Source organism: Pelobates fuscus, chromosome 11 (genome assembly GCF_036172605.1).
Source record: "Pelobates fuscus isolate aPelFus1 chromosome 11, aPelFus1.pri, whole genome shotgun sequence".
Lineage (NCBI taxonomy): Eukaryota > Metazoa > Chordata > Amphibia > Anura > Pelobatidae > Pelobates > Pelobates fuscus.
Window position 1 is genome coordinate 30,114,880 of NC_086327.1, and position 22,507 is coordinate 30,137,386.

At 38.8% G+C, this 22,507-nt stretch overlaps 1 protein-coding gene across 2 annotated transcripts; it reads left to right on the forward strand.

The window, feature by feature from the left end:
* The first annotated feature begins 2,856 nt into the window (after positions 1-2,856).
* On the forward strand, positions 2,857-15,182 carry EMC10 (ER membrane protein complex subunit 10). Of its 2 annotated transcripts, XM_063436940.1 has the most exons (8): positions 2,857-3,000; positions 4,833-4,899; positions 5,882-5,994; positions 7,297-7,395; positions 7,804-7,985; positions 8,164-8,257; positions 8,808-8,901; positions 14,128-14,217. In XM_063436940.1, the coding sequence occupies exons 1-7, from the start codon at positions 2,869-2,871 to the stop codon at positions 8,898-8,900; spliced, it is 780 nt and encodes a 259-aa protein (XP_063293010.1). In that variant the 5' UTR covers positions 2,857-2,868; the 3' UTR covers position 8,901; positions 14,128-14,217. The 2 variants fall into 2 exon arrangements, with proteins under 2 accessions (XP_063293010.1, XP_063293009.1); XM_063436939.1 differs by lacking the exon at positions 8,808-8,901 and having other exon boundaries at positions 14,128-15,182.
* The last annotated feature ends 7,325 nt before the right edge of the window (positions 15,183-22,507 follow it).

Below are 22,507 nucleotides of genomic sequence, written 5' to 3' on the forward strand. Positions count from 1 at the left end.
CGTCTGACAGCGTCACTGGGGTGTTATTAGCCCACCTGGAACTAGAGTTCCCGTAACCCCAGTAAGGAGTCAAAGGGTTTGCTGCCCTTCTCCACTACCATCGCTGTAAATTCATAAGAGTAAACTTGTGTTAGCTCTCTGGAGCTAACCCCTGTAATGCACGGCTTAGTACACTGGCTAAAAGTGAGACGCTGATGCTAATTGCAGGGCTCAGCTCAAGGAAGCTATAGTTAAGTCCCTGCTTAGGAACTTTTGGCTTTACAGCATTGGTAATGGAGATTTGGAGCAGCCCCCAGCCGACCCCAAGTAACAAATCTTATTTCATGTACATAACAAGCTGAAGTGGTTATGGTTCTTGGAGTGTTCCTTTAATTTGGAAAAGGCTGAATTTACTATATCAAACTATTTTCTTAGGTTTTCATAAAAATTGTATAATTATGAAAAATGTCTAAGTGACTAAGTCACTTTAATATTGACAAAGCAATAAGTAAGTTATAGTTCTACAAGAGCTGGTTGTCTACCTTTTGGTAACTCCATCATGGAACCAAGGTTTGATATCTGTCACAGAACTCTATGCCTCCATTCTTTCTGCTTTACTCATCTCCACTTAATCTCTTATCCACCTTCCCTGGAATCCAGCACCCAGCAGGTTATTTATATATTGGGGGGAAAGGAAGAGAACACTTTAACTAGACTAGAGACCTATAATAAAAATATATATCATGCTTGCTCAACAACAATTACATTTCCTTATCAGTTTTCCCCCCATGTTTTATCAATTGTATTAAATGCCACTCTATCCACAATTATATCCTGTTTGACACATACTTGGTTCCCCAGGCTTCTGCAGTCTGGTCCTTCTCTACAGATATTGCTAAAGTGGAATTTCCCGTTTTGATTACACATATCAATTTTATCCCTGATAGGACTTAATTCCGTGGCTGCAAATGTCAGCTAAAACTCCTCACATGTGCACAGATGTGACTGGAGCTTGTCTTTAAGGGGAGGAGAGAGATGTTCTTCTTAGTTGCTGCACACAAAAGTTGTTCTAATCAAATATTATATTCTATATAATGTTCACACTGGGCTGTAAATTCATAAATCTATCATTAAAGGAACACTATAGTGTTAGGAATAGTTTTGCTTTCCTAACACTACAGTGTGCCTGTGCCACCCACCCTCCCACGCGGTTCCCTAGCAGCAGATATTTATTTACACTTACCTGAATCCAGCGTCAAGGTCCCTTGGTGCTGGGTGAGGTTCCTCCTCCTCCAACATCAGCCTATGGGAGGAACCTAATAAGCATGTGCGGCAAGTGCCACACGCATTTTCCCCATAGGAAAGTGTGAGGACGTCCAGCATCGTTTCATAGAGTCGAACTCCAGGAAAGGCCGGGAAACGTTCTAGTGGCTGTCTGGTAGACAGCTACAAGAGGCAGGCTTAACCCTACAATGTAAACACCATTTCTCGGACTGCAGTGTTTGCAGCTGCAAGGCTAAAAGGACAGGGACATTGCACTCAGACCACTTCAACAAAACGAAGTGGTCTGGGTGCCTATAGTGTCCCTTTACACAGTCATTGATGGCCCAATGTTGTCCCAGCAATGGAAGGTCTGTGGTCTGTCAGAGGGAAGCGCATAGTGGCACTGAATCCTGTGCTTCTCTATGTGATGCATTGGACATCTTTGGCATCATCACGCTCTGCATAATGACTTCCAATGTAAACACCTTTCAAAATGAGTGGTTTTCAGCAAGGAAGCCCACTGGTAGCGGTCACTCTGACAGCCAAAAGAGCCATAGTTTATGCAAAATGAAAGCATTTCCTTGTCAGAAATGCTTAGTCCAAAATTATTTAATTGAAATTAAGTGGTTTTGGTGTTTAGATTGTACATAAGTTAAAACTTATTAGGAGAAATCTCCAACTAAATTGCAGAGCAGATTACATAAATGGAAGGGGCTGATGGACCCATTTGTTTGAAGGAAGAAAATCAAACAGGACAATATTGTTATACATAAATAGTGCTACATTAATGTGGCATATATAATGTGTATGTTATATGTGGAGAACATAATGAATCATGTGGGCAGTTCTTTTAAATTCTTCATGATTTCCATCCTTCCCATGAATTGTACTGCGTAGGAGCTCTTTTCATGTACTACACATCATGAGCATCTAAAAGTCAAAAGAAATATGCAATCATTATCCTAGATGTGCTACGATTCTGAAAGACTCATTAACCTTCTCCTATAAAATACCTTGCTTTACTGGTAAGTGTTTCTCTGAAAATACAGTGTTTACAGCAAAAAGCCTGAAGGTAATGATTCTACTCACCAGAACAAATTTAATAAGCTGTAGTTGTTCTGGTGACTACAGTGTCCCTTTAATAATACATTATTTAGAAACACAAATATCCTTCCCTGCAACCTTAGAAAACCATATAATACCTCAATTCTACTCTCACTCTGTGATTGGCCAGTGAAAATGAGGCTTGAATGCTCATCTTACACTGTGATTGGCCAGCGAGATGGAGGCTTGAGCCGCATCATCATCCCTTTCCTGACATGGTAAAAACCATTATTATATTTTTTATTTCCTATTTAATAAAGAAAAATAAACTTACTGTTACGTGTAATTATTTAATTCGCAATGAGGTGACTGCCAATATAACAAATGTTTCACATTCAATATCTGAGTATTAACGATAGAAATAACTCCCCCCCCCACCCCCGTCTATCTGCTGATGGAACAGTCCGCGCGTCACGCGGCTCGGAACCATAGAGTCGCGCTTGTCTGGTGCTATAGAGTGTCCTGTTCCGGTGGATAGAGTGTCCTTGTGCCCCTGTCATGGCTGTTGTCGGTGGGGAATCTATGAGCAGCCGGGATAAGGCAGCCTGTTCCGGGAGAGCGCCGCCCAGGATGGAGGTTTACCTATGGGCTCTGTCCTTACTGCTCTGTCTGGTGTTACCGAGCGGAGCTACAGCCTCTGTCTGCAGGCTGAAGGTGAGCAGCCAGTCTGTGTCTGCAGGTGGAGGGAGCTCCTCACTGCAAGAGAAACAGGGAAATAATAATAAAAATATAATAATAATACTGTGTGATGCTCCTGCAGTGCGCCATCCCCAGACCAGGGCATGGCTGGAAGATCTCAGCCAATCCTGGCCTTCTCATCTGTAATAAGGCTGCCGAGTATAGACTGATACACAGCTGGGGCACTGTGGGCTCTGTATTGTAGTACATAAGCTGCAGTTTCCGAGTAGACCTGAAACTCCCTCTAGATTGTCAGCTCCATTGAGCAGAGTCCTCATCAACCTATTGTTCCTGTAAAATGTTGTAATAAGAATACGTTGGTGCTATGTAAATGCCACTAATAATAATAAAGTAGCAGTAAATATTGTCACAGCCTGTAATACATGAAATCTACGAGTTAGACCAGCGGTGCCCCCAAAAGGTCTGTTTTAAAACTACAGCTCCCTTGATGCTTTGTCATTTTAAAAACATTCTAAAGGCATGCAAAGCATCATGGCAGCTGCAGCTCTGCAATAACTAGGGGACCTACCTTTTGGGCACCCCTGAGTTAGACTATCGGACAAGGTGGAGCTTGTATGGCATGTACTTCTCTTGCAGGCATAAGCCGTACAACATCTTGTATGGGCAAAGGGAAACCTTTTTTTTATTTTTTATTTTTAAACTGTGAAAATATTATGAAGGTATGCTAAATGGGGGAGTGTGTTGTTTTTGTTTTTTTCTTTCTGTCATGTGTCATAAGATGTTAGGGTATGAGGGGTGGAGATGAGGACAAAGGCTAAGCCAAAGGAGAGTGATAATCTGTAATATAGGGATTTGACATTTGAAACATTACCCTAGCTTCACACCTCAATTTCCAGAAATGATTAAGTCCTAAAACCATACCTTTCTTTAGCTGCCGATTTGGCCTCTGAGGCTAATCACTAGTGCCCAGTCCAAGGCTTCCTCATTAAAGCCGGGGAAAGAGAGGCACAGTTGATGGGTGCGGTTTGAACAGCTTTGCTTTTGGAGTTAAACCGTTTTTTAAATGCTTTAACCACTTAAAGGACCACTATAGGCACCCAGACTACTTCAGCTCAGTGAAGTGGTCTGGGTGCCAGGTCCCTCTAGTTTTAACCCTGCAGCTGAAACATAGCAGTTAGAGATACTATGTTTCACTGAGAGTTAATACAGCCTGCAGTGGCTGTCTCACTGACAGCCGCTAGAGGCGCTTCCGTGATTCTCACTGTGTGAAAATCACAGTGAGAAGACGCGGGATGTCCATAGGAAAGCATTACTGAATGCTCTTGCCGCGCATGCGAATTCGGATCTGATGTCGGCAGAGGGAGGAGAGTAACCCAGCACAGAGGGAGCTGGCGCTGGAGAAAGATAAGTGTTGGGGGGGAACTAATGACCCTATAGTGCCAGGAAAACGAGTTTGTTTTCCTGGCAATATAGTTGTCCTTTAAGGTAAGAAGAAAGACCGGGCACCATAACTGCTTTATTATTACGTTATATTGGTGCCTGAAGTATACCTTTAAGTAAGATTTACAGTACCTGGATTCTATGCTACTAATGGGTGTTTGGTATTTGAGGACCATAATCCATGATTGCTCCTGCTTAAAACTACTCTTTTTTTTTTTTTTTTTTTTAACCCCTTAAGGACCAAACTTCTGGGATAAAAGGGAATCATGACATGTCACACATGTCATGTGTCCTTAAGGGGTTAAAATCATTGCCTGCTTCGGTGGTATAATTGAAACAAACACATTTTTTTTATTTTTTTTTATTATATATTTAGAGTTTAACTGTGATGTTCTTTGTGTCCTTAGACTGCAGATGGCAGAGAGTCAGAAAATTGTGGAACAAACCTTGAACTAGAACATTCATTTGAACTTGGTGAGTGTGTATATTATAAGCAACCTTGTATTAGTGGAGCATTTTTATGTTTTGTTTAACATTGTTGTTCATAGTTAAAGACTTTTAAATAACGTTTAAAACATTTTAATTTTTTTTTTAGATTCTTTATTTTGGACATTTTAGGAACAATACGTACAGTATGTACCAAAGAACTGTTAGAAAGCAATAAAGACAATATAGATAAAATATATATATCTTGTGAAAGGCATTGCTTATAAAAGAATATAGTATAAGTCTCCCAGTACACTCATTGAAAACCGCTCCTAAAATAGAGAAAGGGTATACTATCCTTAAAACTGGTGAGAGGCAGGGGAGTTGGTAGGTCCATGCCACCTTGTAGGTTATAACCTGATGGGTTCCTGACAACACACATGTGAAAGGAACACTATAGGAATACCATCCTGTATTCCTAACGCTATAGTGTGCTAATGCATGATTAGTTTTAGGTGTTCTGTTACCTTTTCTCCAGCGCCGAGACATAAAAAGGCATCGGAGACTGAATTCAATGCTTTCCTAGTTTTATTTGGTTGTTACTTTGTAAGCGCCTCTAGTGGCTGTCTTTAATCCTCCAATCAAAACATTGCAGTTTTTACGTAACTGCTGACTTGGGTAATTTGACATACTCGCACGTGGGATGTTGATATGGTACTGGCTTGAGAGCACCCTTCGTACTGTTACTATATATTAATTAGTTGTTGAACAATAGTTTTTCTAAGGCAGAATTATTTTTATTTTTTATCTGTTTATTCTTTTATAGAAAACTTTCAACAATAAAGGCAATATTGCACAGGGAAATGTGTGTGTATGTGTATGTGTATGTGTGTGTGTGTGTGTGTGTGTGTGTGTGTGTGTATATATGTATGTGTGTATATATATATATATATAGTTGTAATCCAATATTGTAACATTTTTACGCAATATTGGTTTAAATGCTAAACACTAAGTTTTCCTCTCATATTAGATGACAGCATTAACTTCAAAAAGAGAGGATCATTACTCTGGAGTCCAACTGCAGAACAGAGCATCTCCATTTTACAGAAACAACTCAATGAAGATGAAAGAAATAAACTAAGAGTGAGTAACACCCTTTTTTTTTTAAAAGCTAAAAGTAGGGTGTCCCTTACATGGTTGTGAAGCTCCATCTTGTATCTAGACCAAACTTCTCTTACAGAGCAGTAGCAAACTACCAGCAATTTGGAGATCGATCTTAAAGGACCACTCTAGTGCCAGGAAAGCATACTCGTTTTCCTGGCACTAGAGTGCCCTGAGGGTGCCCCCACCCTCAGGGTCCCCCTCCCGCCCGGCTCTGGAAAGGGGAAAAGGGTTAAAACTTACCTTTTTCCAGCGCTGGGCGGGGAGCTCTCCTCCTCCTCTCCGCCTCCAATCCTCCCCGTCGGCTGAATGCGCACGCGCGGCAAGAGCTGCGCGCGCATTCAGCCGGTCACATAGGAAAGCATTCATAATGCTTTCCTATGGACGCTTGCGTGCTCTCACTGTGATTTTCACAGTGAGAATCACGCAAGCGCCTCTAGCGGCTGTCAGTGAGACAGCCACTAGAGAATTAGGGGGAAGGCTTAACTAATTGATAAACATAGCAGTTTCTCTGAAACTGCTATGTTTATAAAACAATTAGTTAACCCTAGCTGGACCTTGCACCCAGACCACTTCATTAAGCTGAAGTGGTCTGGGTGCCTAGAGTGGTCCTTTAACTTTTTGGCTGGCTGTTATTGTGAATTCTATATTCTACAGGAACCACTTTCTGCTTGTAAACCAAACCATGCTTATAATTGTATTTATTTTTTGTAGGCTAAGGTTTGTTCAGGCTTTCGACCGAAGCCTTCCATTGGTCTTCCACTAGATAATGAAGCTTCTGCAAAAGCCAAGGGGATCTTAAGGATTTATGGCTTTGCAGTGATGCATGTGTACATAATTTATTATTAATAGTATTTATATAGGGCCACTGCGCTTTACATCTCCCTCTCCTTGGTTGTCCCTTGCCCAAGGACACGTACCAACTTATTTCTCAGTGGTCTAACTGAGTTGAGTTTGAGTTTCCCAGTTCTTTTAATTTTTTTCCAGTTCTAAGGCAGTGATGTGACCACTGCTCTAAATTATATATATATATATATATATATATATATATATATATATATATATATATATATATATATATATATATATATATATATATATATATATATATATATATATATATTATTTTCCTCTCCCTCCTCAAATTATATATAATATGTTAGTAATTTGATCTGAATAACATATAATTATGAAAATTGTGCATAGCTTTGAAATGCTTTTTTAAATGTACTTCTGGATTTACTGATTACCTTTATCCCGGTGTGCTCTCCTTTTTATTTTTAGGATATTGCAAATTTAAATGGGTTTTATCGAATCAGGATTCCAAGGAGGCTTGGCATTACAGAAGAATCCAGTGAATACGTTACATCATTTGTCCGTGCTGTAAGTTCGAGACCTTGTAGGTAATCAACAGGGTTAGCGACCTGTTTACACTTGGAGAAAACATTTTGGTTTTATGTTCATATGTACTGAACCTTCCAGGCAGTGTCTGATTTACTCATTTAAGGTACTCCTTTGGGGACCATAACAACTTAATCTCAATGAGGTTATTAATGTGTCTGGATACTCCGGTTTCATCCTACCCTTAAGGGCTATAAACTGTTCTCTTCTATATTTACTAGCATGCAAAATGTAAATCCATTTGGGATAGCTATGATACCTGGGTGCAAGTTAGTCTCACTGCTTAGCCAGACATTCTGTTTCTATTTCAATGCTTGGACTTTTTTTTTTTTTTTTTTTCTTCTATATTTACTTATTATTTTTCTCCTAATTGTGCTATCTTCTCTGCAGTGTTCTTTGGTGGAATCTCACCTATCAGACCAAATCACTGTACACACAGACATTTCAGGAAATGTTATTGGAGTTTCAATAGTGACCATTCCTGGATCTTGTAGCGGCGCAGAGGTGGAAGATGTGGATCTTGAGTTGTTTAACACCACAGTTCATATTCAGCAGCCAGTTCCTGCTGCCGTGTAAGTGCTAAAGTTTCTAGCTATTTTTTTTATGGGTTGTGCATTTTTTTTTTTACAAATTTTCCTAGCACAGTGCATAGCTCACAATACACTATGTAAAGAAGTGTTGTCATCTCTTAATCTGCTTTAATTACCTCCATATTTAAATATGTAACTCCTTTACATGTGTCTTTACCAGACCCGAAACTGCTGCATTTATTGAACGCTTAGAGATGGAACAAGCTCAAAAAGCAAAGAATCCACAAGAGCAGAAGTCATTTTTTGCTAAATACGTAAGTCTGGAGATTAAAAACAAAAATCCAAAGTTTGGGTTTATTGTATGCAAACATTTAAGGAGTGTGATTGGAAAAAAGTATGGATGAATGAAACTATTTTATGTTCCCTATTCTTTCTTGTGTGCTATGGTGTTTTTGAGAAATGCCATGTTGTTTGTAGTACCTCCCCTTTTCTGGAAAGCTTTTTTGATATTTATTAGTGAACAAATCCCATGTTGACTTAAACAAGTCATAGGGATTAGATTGGGTGCTTGCTCAAGCACTGAACATCGTGCCTCATTTCACTGTGTCAGCTGGTGATTTCAGAGTTAGGGTTTGGTAAGTGATCTGCCAGCACTTTCCCCACGGATTGCTTTGTATTCATGACGCTTTATGGGATTAAAAAAAAATATATATATTTTGATTAAATCTGGAGCACCGTTTGGATTAAATGCATAGCATTACGTTTGCACGCTATGCCTTAAGTAATGAATATCTCTGCAAGAGACAGGGGAAAATGTTAAAAAATAATTTGTGACCACTTTTCTTATTTTTCCCCTCCCCACAGTGGCATATTATTCTAGGAGGGGCTCTGTTACTAATGTTAACCAATACGGTGAAAATTCCAGAGGGGACCAGGACAGCAGGCCTAAGGAATTAAAGTAATTCACTTGACCTCCCTTCTTTAGCTTATCTTGAACTCTGTTCTGCCTATTGTGCTTTCTTCTATTTTATTTTTTTTTCCCCTCTGAGGTCTGAGATCAAACACACATTTTATATTTTAAAATAGATTTGAAACCGTGACGATGGCTTACTGTGGCACTTCAGATTCTTGTGTCCAGTATTTCCCATGATGCTGTGCCAGCTGCCAATGCAGAACAGCATCATGGGAAATGCAGTTTGCAAAGATCTCTCTTGTTACCGTAAGCAATCTTTACAAAAGTTGATGCATGTTGTCTTTGGTTCTTGGTTTAGGTTTTATTAAATATCAGCCTTGTTCATTAAAGTGTACCTATTCTGCAAAAAAGGCCTTATCACCTAAACTAAAATCCTCTTGATCTATACATTGTATTGCCCATATTGGCGGTAAATTTATAGTTTACAATTAATTAGTAAAGCTTATTTTGGATAGTTCTGTGCCATTGGTCTCTGATTTGTATAACATGTTACAAATATGGCTGCTGCAAAGGCGTGTGCAGATTTACCCTTCTATAAATTGTGTTCAGCATCCAAAATGCAGTGTGTATTCTGCTTGTATTATTTGATTTTTTTCTTATTTTTTTGCATCTGTCATCTTTTAGAAGGCAGTAGCAAAATGCTGGGTAAGTAATATATGGATTTGTTGGAGACTTTTTCTCTACTGATAATCGGGATCCTGAGCTACCGGCATGATGATTTGCGGAAGTTGTCCATTTTGCATTATGCGTTCTAAACCTAAATTGCACCAGGACTTGCAGTCTGTCATAGTCTAGGGTTGGACAATGGAAAATTTAAAGCTGGGGGAACCACATTAGATTTACACCATCAACTCTGTAAAATGCTGAAGTGGTTCTGGAATTTTGTGCCCCTTAAGCAGATCTTGCCATCAATGTTTTCGGGTAGTTAGATCTGCCTTGCACACGACTTTTTGTTCTCAACAGCCACCAGTGGTCCAGAATGTAGAACTGGAATTTAATATAACTTTCAAGCATATAAGTGTAATGGATCCCCTATACTCTGCCTGAGTATATCCGCTGTAGGTCTCCCAAATCCCAAGTGAAGCAGTGTTTAAAGTTCTGAGCTACCCAAACATCAGCCAAAACTTGATGAAGGGTAGAAGAAAACTAGTTTATTATGGCTCAGTGACCAGCTTATATACAAAGACTCCCAGTAGGGGGTCTCCAGCAGTTACAGGAAAACACTCCCAGAACACGGCCAGGAGTCTGTGTCTGGGAGAGAATTTAGTGTACTTTGCCTAAACTAATTATTTCCCAGGCACTAGAGTTACAAAATATTAAAAAATACATACAACACATATAGGAACCCCCACAAATAATATATCCCTGGATAGCCTGGATCTAAGCACCCAAGCTGTCCAATATCACTCAGATGCACAAACACAGACGAATCGCCACTGGGGTAAAGTTTTTACCAGCCGCACATGTAGTGTCTGCAGTAATTGGTTCCAGAGAAATAGTGGTAGTGGTCGGTCAGTTTTGGGAGTTCCATACGAACAAACTGTCAAACGGTTCTCCTGGCTCATAGGTAGAGATTGTTCGCCCTGTTAATGCGGACAATCCTACCAAACCGCGCTCTCCTGGCTTGTGGTGGAAAGAAGCAGGCGTTCTTTTTATTTTTTTTTTTACCGGTGTTCGTTAGGTCGAGTGTCCGCCTTATAGTTCCAGACACTCGACGACCAAGTCGTGCTGCCTGCGTTCGTGCGACATGATGGCAACCGTTTTCTCCAGCACGTGTTGTTTGGGTATACGAAAGGCCACACAGAGAGAGCACTTAAGTTTTATGGTTTCTTTATAGTTAATGTGACAGGGGGTGGTCGGTGTTCAGTAGACTGTAACTGCCGAACTGGGGAAATGTATTTCTGTTCGGGAAACTATATACCACAAACCGGGAGGGAAATGTATTGCAAACAGAAGGGAAAATAGGGAGTTTGGCACAATGTATATGGTCCATAGTCAGTGGACAGGAGGCCAGCTTCCATACTCCTCCAGGAGTTTGTGGCAAACGTCCAGGGTAAGGAGAGTCTGTCACAATAAGCATAGTCAAATCCATTACATAAAAACCTATGTCTCTAGCATTAGATCACAGTGCATTTAAAAAATAGGATATCTTAATGGAGTAGGGAAGAGGTTTGGTTTGGACAGTGTACTAGGAGTGGTATCTGAGATGTATCGGGAAAAACTTTTGGCATCGGGAAAAACTTTTTGGTCCTGCATTTGTTAATGACTTAGTTTTATTGCTTGTTCTGTGCTGGTTGGGTATAGTAATTGTGTGATGTCTTGATCTCTTGACAAATTGGCATTTCTGATAATTAGGAAAACTTAAAATTAGGTGAGTAAATACGATTTATTTTATTTATTAAGTTAAGCAAAATTTGATACGCTGTCTCAATGAACTATTTAAAGGTGTATTTTTTAGCATTACCTACAGCTTCATGAGGTCCTTCAGAACATGTCTTGGTTTTACAAAGGGCACATTTTAGGTGCTGTAATAACAAAGGATAAAAAGGAAAATTTAGCATTTGTAAATTTCTCTGTATATAGAAACGGTTGTTGCTTCAATTAAACTTTACTCAAAGATCACTTTGGCCAATTTACTTCAGTTTCTGCTGATCTCGTTTTAAGCAGATCTTCCTTCATATTTTACTGCCTCAGATCTCAGACAGTCCTTGTGCTCCTTTTAATTTAACCTCTGGGTTTCACGATTTTGAACTACAGATCCCATGGTCCTCTACTTCATTGATCCCCTTGCAATGCTCTGCTGCTACTGCTCCTCCTAATGTAGAAAACCATGGGTACTGTAATAAAACTGCTAGAGACCCACAGGTTGGCTACAATTTCTTCTGTCCAGAATTCTCAATGCTTTCTAGAGATATGCTTTGTACATTGGCTTCCTAGAGCAAGCTCTGCCTCCCTGTATGAGTAGAAGCATGTTTTACATATTGGGAGTGATTTGTGCAAATTCTGTGACCATAGATCCTTTACTCTACTTCAACTCTTGGTGGTTTGACACTTTTCACACTTCTCCATTTCCTGCGCTCACTGTGGTAGTTTTTGTAGAGAATTAGTAGGGTGGTGGTTTTCTGATCTGAATTCAGAATGGGCACCGGTGCAGTGCTCAGGATTATTAGAAAGTAATATGCAGGTGAGTTGGGCTCAGACCAAAAACTGCAAGTGTTAAAGGAAAATGACCACTAATCACCTAATTTCACATTCATTTTAGATAACATATAGTCTCCTAACGTTTTTTCCCCACATTTAGACATGTTTTATGAATCTCTTTACATAATAAAAGATGCACTTTTTAATTGAATATAAATCTATATATATCAGCAAGTGCACACATAAGCTTAACCCCTTAAGGACCAAGCTTCTGGAATAAAAGGGAATCATGACCTGTCACACATGCCATGTGTCCTGTCACACATGCCATGTGTCCTTAAGGGGTTAAAGAGCTTGTCACACTGGGGAATAGGCAGTAGCACCAGGCAAACTTCCTGGTATTATTTTAAGTGTGGAACTTTCTGAAAACATATGCTTTTTATAGTCTCTTGGTGATCTATATTTCTTCATAAGAATCTCTCCTGTGGCTGAGTATACCGTAAAGAATGGTGAGTGGAATTCTTTTAACTCCTTTAGGGATATTGATGGGTCTATATTGTCATAACAATTTGATCTATAAAGTGGAACTGTTACTGTCTTGGAACTTTGCATAAATTGACATTGTGGCTGGGGGGGCCAGGTGACAGGGAAAGGTAAACTGTCCCTCATAAGCTCCGCTATCCTCTTCTGGACGGTCCCCTTCTGCTCCTGTTTCAGTGCAAGGAGCTGACGTCACTGCTTTGAGGTCTATGGAGGATAATGCAACACTGTACATGTATACAGGGGTTGCTGGTAAGAAAGGAACAGCCATTCTTCAAAAGTAAGAAGTGAAACGGGGAATGAGGACGTACTGCATGGCCATCCAGACCACACCACATTGACTGAAATTAATACCTCCAGGCCCCAGCAATCTTCTACCAAGTCCCAAAAAGTTTTTAATGTATTGGCATGGCGATGTTACAAACTGGGACAGTCCAGGTTAAAATACTTTGCTCTCTTGATTTATATTAATGATTTCAGGTTTGCTACCGCCATGTGCCATCCATGTATTACAGCCTATACTCACACTTAATTTGTATTAGGCACTTCCTTTTGTTATCCTTTGGTTTAGAATATATGCTTTTGCCCCTCAAAGCTCCATCTGTACTAAAAAATAAAGAGCACAACTGTAAGCTACTCACACACTGGTAAAATGCAGCATGGCTTATCATGTGAGGTATCAGAGGAGTGTTGGCAATGCCAGGTATAGTTCAGCACCTGTCTCCATATTTTAGTGAAGTGGTCTACACATTTTGTTTGTTTTGGACTGCAGAAATAGTTGGGCCACTTGCTGTCCCAATTTCTCAAAATAAAGGATTCCTTACAAAACACCCATTGTATTCTGCTAAAATTATCTGGACTTTCACAAGAACAAGGTGCTGTCCCTCCTCCAGAAAAGGCAATCCTAGGTGGAATAGACTTGCAGTATGGAAGTCCTATACAGTAGTTGCAGTACATTATGGTTAGGAAGCCTATTGTAGTCTGTTAATTGGAGTAACAGATGACCACCAAGCAGCTCGTATTGCAATGTGCTGCCTCCAGCCTTATATCAAGTTGTTTTAGCGTCCTTTAAGTCCTCCTTAATAGGTCTCTCTCTTGCTGGATGACCAATCCTCATGCTGACACACCTAAAATAAATGCTTCATTCCTATAGTACATTTCTAGCAAACCCTTCCCGGAGGCATTCCTTTCAAGGTAGGTAATTTTGTTTGTTCCCTTTTTCATAAATCATTATAATGCAAGTCATTTGTATTGAGTTTGTTTTTGCAAGAACATTATTTTCAAGACTTTTTTTTTTTTTTTTTTCCTTTGTGTTTTTTGTTTTGGCCCATAAAAAGTGTTCGGTATAAATTGCAATTCTGAGACCGTTGTTACAGTAGATCAGTCACCATGGAAACCTATGGAATGTTGCTGCAGATAACGCCACTTTAGTACTTTGCTCCACATTGCTGTTAACACAAAACTCTCTATTTTCTACATTGTATTGTACATCCACTGTTGTTCACAGTTCACCCTTTTCCTCTCTTACAGTGGATGTACATTATTCCAGTTGTTCTGTTCTTGATGATGTCTGGGGCTTCAGATGCTGGCAACCAAGGAGGAGGCGGGGGTGGAGGAAGATGATCCAATTTAGACCAACCCCTGATATCTCCATCTGCATACTGCCAGACAACATTGAACACCTGCCTCCTAAATCAACGATTACAACCCTTGGCACAGCCACACGATTTTTGGAAATGTAATTCACAAATATCCGCAGTGCCAATATTGGACATAACAGTCCTAAGTGGTTACTGCAAGTACATATGGGCTGTGGGAGCCTATGGGTTGGACAATACTACTGTATAGGCAGCTTGTCTTAATTTATTAACTGTCTGTGATCATCTTCTGATGTTTGTCTGAGTCATGTGTGACTGTCATAGAAATTTAAATTGTACTCTGTAATTGGTTTACAGCAGCTACACCACTACCTTTTTATATCATACCATAGAGCAGGGGTAGATGACCTTCAGCACTCCAGATGTTGTGGAATGCATTATGGGTTGAAGAGCCTTATGGGAGGAGAAGTCCAAAACATCAGGAGTGACAAAGGTAGCCTAACCCTGCCATAGAGGGAAAGGATCCCTGTTTCAGTGCATTTTGTTTAATCACTGTTAGTTTGATGAACCAGTCTGTGGCAGAGTATCCTTCCTGCCCGTTTTTTCTAATGCATTATGAGGTAATCTATTAATAATAAAAAAAAATATATATAATTTATTCCCCATTAAAGATGAAGAGTCCTCATTTACTGCAAATCCCAGTAGCTGCAGCCTTTTCAGTGCCATCTGTTAAACAATACTTCAAAGGTATTCTTTATCAGCAGTTACTGAAACACATTTATAGAAAATACCAATATGCAGAATAGAAAAACCATTTACGGCCAATGTGCTTCTTATATTGTCTAGAACCAGTTTTGTTTTCGCACTGCAGTTTCATACCCTGCTTGCAATTTCATTGGTAGCAAATGCATGAATGTGGTGCACAATTTCTAAATCCTTTCTAAGAACTAGTGCAGAAATTGAATAAATTGAATCATTTGGAGCTTTGTCTTGTCATTTTATGTGTTCTTCATTAAAACATGGAAGGACAAACTGTCCACCCAAAGGGTAATTTGCTACATGTGTACATTTTTCACTCAGTTTACAAATGTGGACATAGTAATAATCTGAGAATGTCCGCTCCTGCTGTCAGCAGCGCTGAATTCCGGTAGAAGCCTCACACCATCAGAAGTTGCTAGGAAGAAGAGGTGGGCTCCATCTTTGCAAGTTTCATTAAACCATTCGTAAATGTCTTAAGATAAAGCCTGGGGCCTCAGGGCACCATAACAACTTCACTGAGATGAGATTGTGACTTGGTCCTTTAATATTACTAATTTTCATTGGTACATTGTTCACAATAATCTCAGGACTTTCTTCAAATGCTCATTTGTGTTTTTGCACATGAAACATTCAGGCTGACCTACTTTTTGTTTTTCAGTATGGTTCCATCCGTGAATGTTCCTTCCAAATTTGTATATCAGTCGGCCATCTACATGTTCCAGAATTCCTGATTTGTAGTAGTGCCTGCAAGTAGTCGTCGTCATTTCTTAAGGCGTTCAGATGGTTTGTCACAGAACCTTTACTTTAGAATGGTTTAAGAAACTTAAAGGAAAAAAATCATTGAAAAAATGATATATAATATTGCAAGTTAACCTGTTTCAGTGAATCCCCTGACCTATCCTTGCTATGCTGAGGCATCCCTCTTCTGTCTGCTCTGTTTAGACACACTGCTGTGTTATGCAATTTGAAGATCTGGAATTATCCCAAAGTTAATTTAAGATGCCCATCATTGCACATAATGCCATGATTCATGAGCACACGCTTGCTCTTCATTATTATTATTTTTTTAAATCAGATAAGCTGCGCTCTCACCAAGGAGGATTTAAAGATGGCTGCTCTCATAGAGCAAATGTAGGTCAGAGGTTGCACTGTTAGGATACACTATTATTAAGTGTTCTTGCATAGCAAGACCACTTAATGTTATCTCACATATATATTATTATTATTATAGCCAAATTTGCCACCCTAACTCCTCCCACAGTTTTTACACTACATAGACAAAAATATACCAAAACGTGCAGATTGTTCCCGATCGGATTGCTATTACTTTGCGGAACGTTTCGGCGAATTGTTCTCGGAATATCGTCGTTCTTGTGGCGAAATTTGTCCCATAGGAATGAATGGCAAAGCTAGAGTGGGAGCTGGCAAAAGCTGAAAAATCAGGACATGATTTCTAAACTGCCACCACTCCCTCATTTTCACGCCCACCTACACAAATCTTATATCAAAATGTTCAGCTATCCCTGCTGCCACTAAAAATGTCCATGGATAAGCCATAGTCCTGATAGTTTTTACAATATGACCATTTGTTTGCAACTCACGCCACCCATTGACATTCATTGAAACTCCACTCTGCAAATCTCACATTTGAAGGGCAATTTCTAAACTGCGACTGTGCCTTCATTTTTAATATTGCATCAAAATGTAGGTCTGGGTCTTGTGATTCTCACAATATAAAGCTCTTCACTGTAGGATGTATAGTTTTTAAAATACGACCGTTTGAAGATGACAACCGCAAAAATACTCTGACCTGTGCCAGGCTGCAGCAGCAAGTGATGTCATAGACAGGGCCTTTTGCACCTGCTAATGTTTTTATAACTGTATGTTTTAATGTAGCTGTGAAGCACTTTGGGCAACAACGTTGCAATTAAATGTGCTATATAAATAAATAATAACAGTTACTCCGCCCACTCCAGTTGTAGACTACTGGTGGAGGCAAGAACACTTCACACAATTTCCCCAGAAATTGTAGCTTTTCTAGTTATTATTGCTATTTATATAACGCCAACAGATTCCGTAGCGCTTTACAATATTATGAGGGGGGAATTTAACTATAAATAGGACAATTATAAGAAAACTTACAGGAACGATAGGTTGAAGAGGACCCTGCTCAAATGAGCTTAGTCTATAGGATTAACATATATGCATAAGATAATATAAAGAAAAAAGTACATCTTATAATATTTAGTTAATAAATAATGGTAATATTCCTTTAAGAAGACAATGTCTCAATAACAATGATCTGCAAATACTGACATGGTTATATAATGCCAGGAATTCAAAATAATCTCATTCTAGGTCACAAAATAATTCCAATTTTAGGTTCATAATAGTTAGAATGGAAAAGTTCTCCATAATGTAAAGGTCAAATGTTATCTATAAAGTGATCTGGAAATTTTGCATAACATTTTAAAAATCAGTAAAATGTTTGCACTCTCCAACTTAGTGACCTTTCGATAAACTTGTTCAAAATGAAGGAAAATAGCGCTATCCTCAGGATTTTGATATTAAATCAGATGTGGTCTGTGCCGTACTTTCTAGATCCGTCTTACCTTAGGGCTCGACTTAATTTCTTATAATTCATACATTTGTTGTTCTTTTCTCCCCACATCTCTGCAAACCTATTAGACTTAATTACTCTAAATGTTCCCTCTTTGTGGTTTTCCCAGCGTATAACTTCCTGGGCCCTTTGTGAACTTAACAGCCGATCACGCACAAACTCCCATAAGTATACAGTCTGTCCTGTCAAAGATAAGTTACACTGTAAAATTCAGTTGGAGTTCAGAATAGAACATTTTAAACAAGATTTTCCTTTTTCAAGAATAGTTTTCTTATTTTCAAATGAGCATATTGTTGTGGATGGGACTGCTTGGTGTTAAAAAGAGACTACACCTTTAGTTAAGTACAAACTATTAAAGACTATTTTGGTCATGTTTTGAAACTTAAAGGAGCTCTATGGGCACCATAGCAACTTTATCTGAATAAAGGTGTAATGAGGTCCCTGTGCGCACAATTTCCAGTGCAGTCCAAGGCTTGAATCAGGATTGCCGTCAGAGCAATCATGCACTGGATTTAAACCATACATTTAACCCCTTGATGTAAGCTGGCAGCAAGGTGTTTGCACCATTACAACTTTACTCTGATTAAGTAGTTATGGTGCCCAGAGTGTCCCTTTAATAGGAAATTTGGCATGCATTGGGCCAGCTCTGCCCACTATAAATCTGACATTTGCCAATGTAATGATGTTGGACTTTCCGTTGGCCCCAGCAGTACAGTCCACATGTACAATGTTTTTGAAAATAGTGAACTCTCCAAAGATTGATCACTATCTAAGAATTTTCAAAGGATCACAGTGCTGAACCCTGAGGGGTGGTTCCTTGACTTTAGAGTTAATGTACTGGCTGGGAACAATTGCTACTTTTCCAACAAAACTGACGGGTGCTGTTTCATATCTCTACTCTATCCCAGATATATCAGATCAACAGTATTACAAATATGTTATAAAGTCCTGCGAGACTTGCTCTGATTGCCCTTGACTTACTGTTTCATTATTTTCATGACAAGAATCCAATAAAAAGATTTTTACAAAACATTTTTTTTTTAAATGTGTACATTATCATACTTATACGTTTACATGCTAGCCATGCATCGCTTGCTTCAAATAAATGTTATGCTAATATTTTTTTCAATCAAAAAGTGCTCGGTAGTAAAGGGGTTAAAATAGAAATCTCACGGCAGCCATTTTGTAATAAGGTTGGAATAAGAGCAAAATATAATGTATTTACATGCTCTAAATATTCAGTTGCCAATCCAGGGACACAAATCACAATCTTGCACTCTTATGCATTAATTGCCCTGTTGCTCTATTGAGGCAATTCTCTTTAGATTTGGACTTGGCCACTTTGTCTCCCAGGGTCAGATCATTTTCCCAATATGCCACCATATTGTTGTTCAGCTTTTAAGTTGTTTCTAAGTTTAATTGAATCCTGGCTTCACGTGTTAACTCTCTACAAGCAGCACAGACCGTGCAAAAGCTTGGCTTATATGTCGATTTTGGCTTTTGGAAAATACATTTGTATGTCGCAATTTCCATTCCTGCTAGTGGCTGTCTGACAAGCTGCTGGGGGTTCCGTTGTGAAATAGATTCAAGTATTGAATTCTGAAATCTGGCATTAGCATTCATAGTTTGCTGATGTTTGACACTGTGTGTGCCAGTACATTGCTTCTCTATGAGATTGTGGCGATTTCTGCACATGCGCCGTGTGTCCGCAGTTCTTCTCTATGTGAAGTATCTGATCAGACACAAATGCTCAAACCTTATGATCTCACTGGAGGAAGATCAACCTGCAAAATGAGACCCAAATCTGGAATAAAGGCAAGTTTTATGTCATTCTTTTTAAAATTGTTTTACTTAAAATGATATGGGGGAGCAGTAACTAAAGTATCTATCTATCTATCTATTCCATCCATCCACCCACCCACTCATCCACCAACCCAGCCCCCCACTAATCCATTCATCTATATCTCTCTGTCCGTCCGTCCGTCCGTCCGTCCGAAGAGTGTTTCTTTAATGCTGGATTGCATAGTGTCAAATGTAAGTATACGTGTGTGATTATGGACTGGCAGTAGGTAAACACAGTAAACTAACAGTCTGGTAATTACGCTGATATTTTCCACTCACCACAAGTTTAAAACAGAAGGTTTACTTTCGCTTGAGAAATCTGTCGGTCCAAATTCCTTCTATATGTTGTGGTCATTCCTTTAAACGTTTTAAAATTATTATTTATCAAACACAAGCATATTCAATGGCTTTAATAATGTATAGCATTGTGCTGTATTGTACAAACTTCAAAATAGTCACTGACATACATACAGATACACAGACAGACACATATACATAGGGGCACACATTGACAAACGAGAAGATACTGTAAACTGGCAAGTCTTCTTCATACAGAGAAGAGATAATGAACAATGTTTCTATTTTCCTCATTTGCGGTGTTTGCCTCGGCTCTGCCTGACCTGGATTGTAATTCTCTTTTGTGAAGTCTTTACTAGAATTCTAAAAGACAACAGAGTATCTCCTGAAAAAAAGGTTAACAAGTAATAGGTATTTCTCAGTGTTTTAATGGTTTCAATGGTGTAAATTCTAGAGCACTTTTTTTTTCCCTATAAAGGAGAATGTAACAAATGCCTTCACACTTACCCGTAAGTGTGGTGTGGCCGGTGTATTACCGAGATTTGCAGATAAACCTGGAGAGAAGTTCAAAGGGAAGGCTTGATGACGATACATTCTGGACGTAATTTTCATACTGACCACAGGCTTAGACGTGAGTTGTCCAGGTCAAAGTGCGGTGGTGGTCCCTGGTAACGGCGTAGCACTAACAGACTGCATCGAGTCTGATAAAACTGAAAATTAACTTAGTCCTTACTCTATAGACTTATTACAATTTTAGGAAGACAAACCTGGAAAGGGCACCAACAGAAAAAATACACAAAAAACAAACAAAACAAAAACCAGATTCTTGAGTTTAATAGGTTCAAGACAATTAACAATATTTTTAAAAATTCAACCGACCTTAAGGGCTCTAAAATATGTGAGTGTTGTCCAGATTTTGCTTCACGGATATTATTGTTTATACAGTCTGCGCTATGTCGCTTTTAAATTTGTATTAATAGGTTTTAAACTGTATCTTGATGCCGAAAAGTGCGCTATCACCTTACCTCTCTCCAAGATCTTGAGTTTAATGGATGAAGAATAAAAGGATGGAATAACTAACAGTCCAGCGGTTCTACTCTTTTACACTTATGTCTAATAATTAGGCATTGATAAAGCTTTTTGGAGATTACGTAGGAAGGAATCTAATCAGAGTTTTGGCGGTTTAATTTATTTTTTCTAGATGTGCTCTTTTCTCAGAGTTTCAACTTATGCTAGCGCCGCGGTCTGACGTTTTCCCAGGTCCCATCTTGCTATGTGTGCAGGGCACTCCCTGCAAGGTTACCCGAGGAAACGAGAAGTTACTGTAAACTGGCAAGTCTTCTTCATCAAAAAAATAAAAATAAATCGTAAAATAAAGTAATAATTATAAAACTGAAAGAAAGAAACAAAAAATTTGAAACTCCATAAAAAGTGAAACCCTCCGTGTTATCTGGTTACAAAATCACAAAGAAACGCTAAGATAAACCGTAGAGAATATCTGTGTTATTCACTAAAGTGAGAATTGTCGGAAACTGAAAGTGAATTTAAAGTTAATTTTAAATTTTAGACCAAAATAGCCCAACTGGAGGCATAGCTGACTTGGATAATTTTTCCAGTTCAGCAAATTTTGCCCTACATTGAAATTAATTTAGAGTTCCTGACAATTACAACTTCCGTAAATAATACTGTGCTGGGAGCTAAGATGTAGGCGCTAAGTTCCGGGACAAAGGTGAATAAAATTATAAAGATTTCTACGTTTATTTTTATTTTTCAGTTCTCAAAAACACAGATTTGTTAAACCTAAGGATAAGCAAATAAAGTATTAAACTTCCTGGGAAGTGGTAATGTCCCTTTAAAATCACTGTCTCTACTATCTGTGGTAGAGTACTCCATGCATGTAAGTTCTGTCATTAACACAGGAATAGTACACTTACTGCTTCGTGAAACAGCAGTGGAAATTGACAAGTTCTTAGATTACAGTATAAGCTTCTAAAAGGTAAGAAAGCCCCACACAATTTATTAGTAGACTTCCTCAGGGGATTTTGAATATTTTATGATAACTTTGGAAAATTATTAATTAGAAGATTTGAAAATTGGAACATATGTATATTATATTCGGACCCTGAGGGGACTTTGTACTAGTTACAAAAGACATACAATAGTTAGTATTCAATACTCATTTAACACGCTGTGCTACAATTTAGAAGACAATTACCAGATTCTACTAATTTCTGACGTAAAGTCATGATTTTATTACGGGCACGGAGGCGAGTATTATGCCTTATCTATTTCTTTATTCCTCAGCAGCAAATAAAGGATACTGTAATATTTATAGAACATGTTAAACATGCACCTTCAAAGGGTTAACAACATAACACAACATCCAATCAGAATGATCCTTGCACCATAAGCCCCCATGTGACCCTAAGCCACTCCTCTTTCTTGATGATGCAGACGAACATCTCAATCTAAGTAAACATATGGTCTAACGTGAAGTAGAAACAGCAACTTCGTAGATGGATGACACCAGTATTCCATGGAAGACGAGTTCCTCCGTTGGAACATGGGAGGAACGAATGCAAAAGTACAAAAACCAAAATCCCATGGAGAGACACAATTATATTTAAATCAGCCAGGTGCAAGCTATATAAACACTCTCTCAGTTTAAGTATCCAAATCTATATATAATATAGGATGCACACTATAGCAACTTCAATAATAAGGTTCAATGCACCTTTATTAGTAAGAAAAATCACAATCTCAGAAAAAAACACAATTAGACAAAGTAACAGAA